The 6,000-nt window shown below is 33.7% G+C and overlaps 1 protein-coding gene across 1 annotated transcript in view; it reads right to left on the bottom strand.

Annotated features, from left to right (window-relative positions):
• Positions 1–591: 591 nt before the first annotated feature.
• The window catches only part of htr7c (5-hydroxytryptamine (serotonin) receptor 7c), an 81,244-nt gene continuing 75,835 nt past the window's right edge, over positions 592–6,000 (bottom strand). Inside the window, exon 2 of the mRNA XM_056457464.1 lies at positions 592–1,370. Within this exon, the coding sequence (XP_056313439.1) occupies positions 623–1,370 (748 nt within the window). The 3' untranslated portion in view covers positions 592–622. The remainder of the gene's footprint in view (positions 1,371–6,000) is intronic.

Here is a 6,000-nt window from a genome sequence, read left to right as displayed (position 1 = left end):
AAATAAGACTTTTTCCAGAAGAAAAACTATTATCAGACACACTGTGAAAATTTCCTTGTTCTGTTAAACATAATTTGGGAAATACTAAAATAAGACAAATTAATCCAAAGGGGGGCTAAATAACTTCAACTGTATGTTTATGTATTTATTTTTGGTGCCTAAACTTTTTTTTCCATTATTTATATTGTTTTTAATGGACTCAGCATTTTTGTTAACTACTATTGATATATTACTTTCTGTTTTTTTTTTTTTTGTTTGTTTGATTTTGTCATGGCTCAGGAATAAGTGCTGAATTGCAAGCCAAGTATTTTGCTATTTCAAATCCTCAGTGAAATCAAGCTTAACACATTATAGCCCACCGGCTAATAGCAAAATCATTATCAAAAAACAAATACTGACCTCAATGCAACTCAAACATGAATGTTCTGAAGAAGCAGGAGCCTGTGATTCTGTCTTTCGCTTAGACTCTGCCAATAAAAAAGTAAATGTAGCAATGCACATTGTTCAGCTTTGAAGTATTTCTTGGCTGACAGTTATTCCATCATCACTAACTTGTGTGTCAACCAAATTGGGGCCAAACGTCACCCTTTATAACTTCACTTTTTTCTTTTTTTTTTTTTTTTTAAACCTTCAGTGCCTCATGCACACCAACAGCCGACAGTCGCCGGTTTATATTCCGGTATCTGCAACGAAGCAAGTCTCTGTACGTGGATCGCAGGTCCCGATTAAAAAAAGCATAAATGAAGGGGTTCATTAATGAATTTGCATATCCAAACCACAACAGCGTCCTCTCCAGCCAGATTGGTATGCAACTACACTTGACCCCGCAAATGAAGGGTCTCGCTGTAGAAAGAATGAAAAACGGCAGCCAGCAAATCCCAAAAACTCCAACTATGACTCCAAGTGTGGTCGCTGCTTTCTGCTCCCTCTTAAAAATGGAGATGTTCTGTCGTTCGCGGCTGAGCAATCGAGAAAGAGCGGCGCACTCCTCTGCTACTCCAGGCGTGTGTTGAGGTTTTAGGCCTTGCATCCTCAGAGCTTCGCTGGCGACGGTTTCAAGTCGATCCCTGCGGGAGAAGTCGGTGAATCGATGCTTGGCACCGCTTTTTCTGGCGGCTTTGAAGATCTTGTAGTACATGAAGAGCATGACAATCATGGGGATGTAGAAGGCCACGGCGGTGGAGTAGATGGTGTAGCTGAAGTCCTGACTGATCAGACAGACGCCAGCCGTGTTTACGTTCTTCGCCCAGCCGCAAAATGGCGGAAGTGTGATGGAGGCAGACACCAGCCACACTCCAAAGATCATCTTGGCCATAAGTTGACCGTTTTGACGGGCAGGGTAGGTCAGAGGGCGGGTGATGCCAAGGTACCTGCAATACAAAAATATATATGTCATTATCAGAGTTTGACATTCCAAGAATTTCAAATCTGTGACTAAAAATACATGTCCATAAACTATAGGCTGTGGGGATGTTGAAAGAACAGACTTCGGCATTATTTAGTACTGAAATTTTAACTCCTTCGGACCTTGTGTCCATTACAATGAACATCACATGTTTTTTTTTTGTGGTTCATGAGCATTTCATCTAGTTTAAAGCCTGCAGTCCATCGGAGTGAAAGATTTTCATTCAATCAAATGGCGGTAAGGCTCGGCATGTTGTAATTTGAAAAAAATCCACTACACTAAAAAGCAGCATGACATCAATTCACTCCAGACACAGGCGTAAACCACATTCACAATCCTTTTTATTCAGATTTAGTGATATGTTTGCCAATATTTCATAGATTGTGTGTAAAAAAAGAGGGATCACATTTACTAATTAAAGTTTAAAATCTTTTGTAACATTGCAAGCTTTAGAGCAGGATATTTCAAATGTCTGTCCATTAGGATGGAAAATAGGTTCAAGATCTGTTACTGAAATTAAATCTCCAGTAATGCTGATTGAACTTTTTATATAAATAAGACTATATCGATGTACTAATTCATTGCTGAAACAATTTCATATGCAGAATATACAGATCTTGAAGTTCTTGAGCCTATAGCAGATGGAAATGATAGATAAGGAGGAAGATAAAAATAAATCAAGGTAAATAAATCTTGAATAAATGATAAATAATTTTTTTTATTTATTTTGTTTTTATGTTGGTATAATGTTCGGGAAGTGCAACTGTTCTGACCTGATGTCCATTATAGTGAACAAAAAAAAAAATATATATATATACTTAAAGAGTGTTGAATTTTTATTATTATAATTTGGTCTCATTTATTGGAGCCTCAAGAACTGTGAAACTGAAACTTAGAACGTAATTCGGGTCTGAAGGTGTTTTAAAAATGTGATGATACCAGCATTTCCTGCTTGCATTAGTTTTCATCCAAAGATGCGAATTAGATTTATGTGCAAATCTAGAATATCGCATAACACATTTGCACCATCCAGTTTCCATCCAATGAGTCAAAGATAACTAAATCATGACTTATAAAATTATAAATTATTTAAATTACTGATAACACTGATACATTAGCAAGTATTAAAAAAAGAAAAGAAAATTGGTGCATTAAGAGAGGAATTATTTGCAACTCGAGGGTGAAGACAAAATGCAGTGAATGTACAGTGGCTTTTGGAGGAGTGAGACCCACCTTTAGACAGTCTTTGGAGGTCATAATACTAAACCACTTGGATGGCAAGGCAGAAAGTTAACAATGTCCATTAATGTCATCCTATCACACCCATTTTTGTTATCACATAATCTATTCACATCACATAACATAACTATATGAATTTGTTTGTTAAATGTGATTCCATTATAGTTCATTAAACATTTTTTCATATTGGATGAAAAGTTTATGCTCCTCAGTTGTGCGCATAGGTTTTGTTATGTGAGCCAAAGCAGCACAATCACAACCAGATTACTGTTTTGTTCACGATAAATGCTAAACACAAGCGGGCATTTCTCCAGTTTTGTAATGATTTGCTCAGCTGTAGTTTTAAATTACACCAGGTTTTTCCACCTCTAAGGGCTTATTATGCACTCTGTTGCCATCTTGTGGCAAGCGTCAATCATCTTTGCTCTGCTCAATATGACAGGCTGATGTATGCCAACGCGCTGTATCTCAGAAATTAAAAATATTTAAAATTGACACTATCCTAATAAATAAACTGCATAGTTGCAATCTAAACAACTTCATTCTTGCCTACAAAAGCCTTAAAAGTACCTTATGTTGTCCAACAGCTGCAATATTTGTCAAACTGTAGTGAGTTTATTCATCTGCTGTTGCTCTATTTGGGCGGAGTAAAACAGAAAAGTGAAGAGGCTGTTCGAGTTCTGATATTGCAGAATATCGCATTGCTATAAGCCAATCAGATTCGAGAACCAGACAGAACTGTTGTATAAAATTGAATAATTCAATAACAGAGATCTGGGTTACATTACACCAATGAAATACAAGAATACATTCGGGAGGTTCGCAACAACTCTGCATTTCCCTGACTTCAGTATTTACACACAGCTGTTATTAAAAGGTGGAGTTTTTGTGTAATTCGTCACTTGTCAATCATCCCTCAATCCTCTGACACCGGCACCCAAACATACTTCCTTTTTCTGCAAATTTGTCTGTGCACCTAAGCTGACGTTATTATCATCAGATAAGGCATGCTCTGCAACATTTTGTCTTCACACAAATTTAAGTATTAATTTTTCATATATCAGTGTTGTTATATCTTTCCAGCCAGTGGCAGGAAACATCTACTATTGCAAAACTGCTTCATTAGTTTGCAAACTGTATTACATTCAAAAAAGAAGTTTGGTTAATATATCACTCAGCAATACAAATGCTTAATGAAAAGTAAATTCCCTTTTCCCAACAATGAGCAGCTACATTCAAAAACATATATCAAGACTCCTGATGTATTTAAGTGTTGTTTTTAATTAAAATCTCAGAAGCACTTGTGCTCCTTGAGAAAAAGTAAGCATCAAGTCCTGATTATGATTAGATTATGCATATTAAAGCAAAGCTGAAGTGTGTGATTACTTTACACTGGTATTAGCCAATTAAATTGTTGTTATGTATTCAAATTCGTGACATTTCAAACCTGTTTGACATTTTCCCAAGAAACTTGGATTATGATTCTATAAAAAGAAATATCAACTTATAATATTAAGCTTTAGCATCTTATGTGCAATATTACAGTTCTTGTGAAATAACAGGATATTATTTGGCCTTCACAGTTCTTTCACATTTAAAAATGTATTCAATATGGCACATCTAGACATGTCACATCAGGTTTGACGTCAGTGTTGACAAGCTATATTGATTCAAGCATGTCTTGACAGTGATTGTGATGCACCAAATTTAAATATATGCATATTCAAATCACAATGAAATATCCAGTGACTAATGACTTAGTAAATTTCATACGACTGCACAAGACAAGACTGCACAAGTCATTATTCATTTCATATTCAATATTTTCTATTGTGTTCCACAGAATAAAGAAAGCCGTGTTGCAGGTTTGAAATGACATGAGGGCGAGTAAATGATGAAAAGAACCTTATATTTCTTTTTTCTTTGAGACAGAATAGAAGAAAAGAAATATAAACATCACATTTAATGTTCAGATTAAAGACCAAACTAATAACATATGCAGACGTTTTATGATAAACCGGCATGCTTATTTATGTTGAATCAAGAAATTCTACAAAATCATGACTTTTGTGTTTGATACTTTGCATGTGTCTGATCTGTTGGGTTTACGAGGACATACATTTGCATAATGTCATGGGTTGAGATGGCTTTTGAGAAAATGCTATGTGTCCTTGTAATTCAAAACTGTTAAAAGTCCTTATTCATGGGTTTTTTTTCATATTCGAAATTTATTACAGATTTCCTGTCAGAGTTGGGATTAGACATAAAATTATGGTAAGGTTGTATAATAAGCGTTTTTATGGAGCTAGATCTGTCTCAAAAATAACACATTTACAAAATATGATCCATACATTCACAACACAATTTACTATTACAAAATTCACTTTGTAAGCTCAAAACACAATTCGTAAATACACATATCTAATTAGTCAATTCAAAAGGCGATTCAAAAATGCACAAATCCAATTTGTAAATTCAAAAGACAATTAAAAAGTACACAAATCTAATTCTTAAATTCAGAAAACAGTTAAAAAATACACAAATCTAATTTGTAAATTCAAAAGACCATTCAAAAATACACAAGTCATTTTTTTTAATTCAGAAGACCATTTAAAAACACACGAATCTAATTCTTAAATTCAGAAGATCATTCAAAAATACACAATTCCAATTCGTAAAGTCAAAAGACCATTCAAAAATACACAAATCTAAATCTTAAATTCAGAAGACGGTTCAAAAATACACAAATCCAATTCATAAATTCAAAGGACCATTCAAAAATACACAAATCCAATTAATAAATTCAAAGGACCATTCAAAAATACACAAATCTAATTAATAAATTCAAAGGACCATTCAAAAATACACAAATCCAATTCATAAATTCAAAACAACATTCAAAAATACACAAATCCAATTCATAAATTCAAAAGACGATTCAAAAATACAAAAATCCAATTCATAAAGGCAAAGCACCATTCAAAAATACACAAATCCAATTCGTAAAGTCAAAAGACCATTGAAAAATACACAAATCTAATTCTTAAATTTAGAAGACGGTTCAAAAATACACAAATATAATTCATAAATCCAAAAGACTATTCAAAAATACACAAATCCAATTCATAAAGGCAAAGCACCATTCAAAAATACACAAATATAATTCATAAATCCAAAAGACGATTCAAAAATACACAAATACAATTCATAAAGGCAAAGCACCATTCAAAAATACACAAATCTAATTCTTAAATTTAGAAGACGGTTCAAAAATACACAAATACAATTCATAAATCCAAAAGACTATTCAAAAATACACAAATCCAATTCATAAATTCAGAAGACGGTTCAAAAAT

This window comes from Danio aesculapii, chromosome 5 (assembly GCF_903798145.1).
Source record: "Danio aesculapii chromosome 5, fDanAes4.1, whole genome shotgun sequence".
Taxonomy (NCBI): Eukaryota; Metazoa; Chordata; class Actinopteri; order Cypriniformes; family Danionidae; genus Danio; species Danio aesculapii.
The sequence above is the reverse complement of the archived record's forward strand: the minus strand, read 5'-3'. Positions and strand labels throughout refer to the sequence as shown.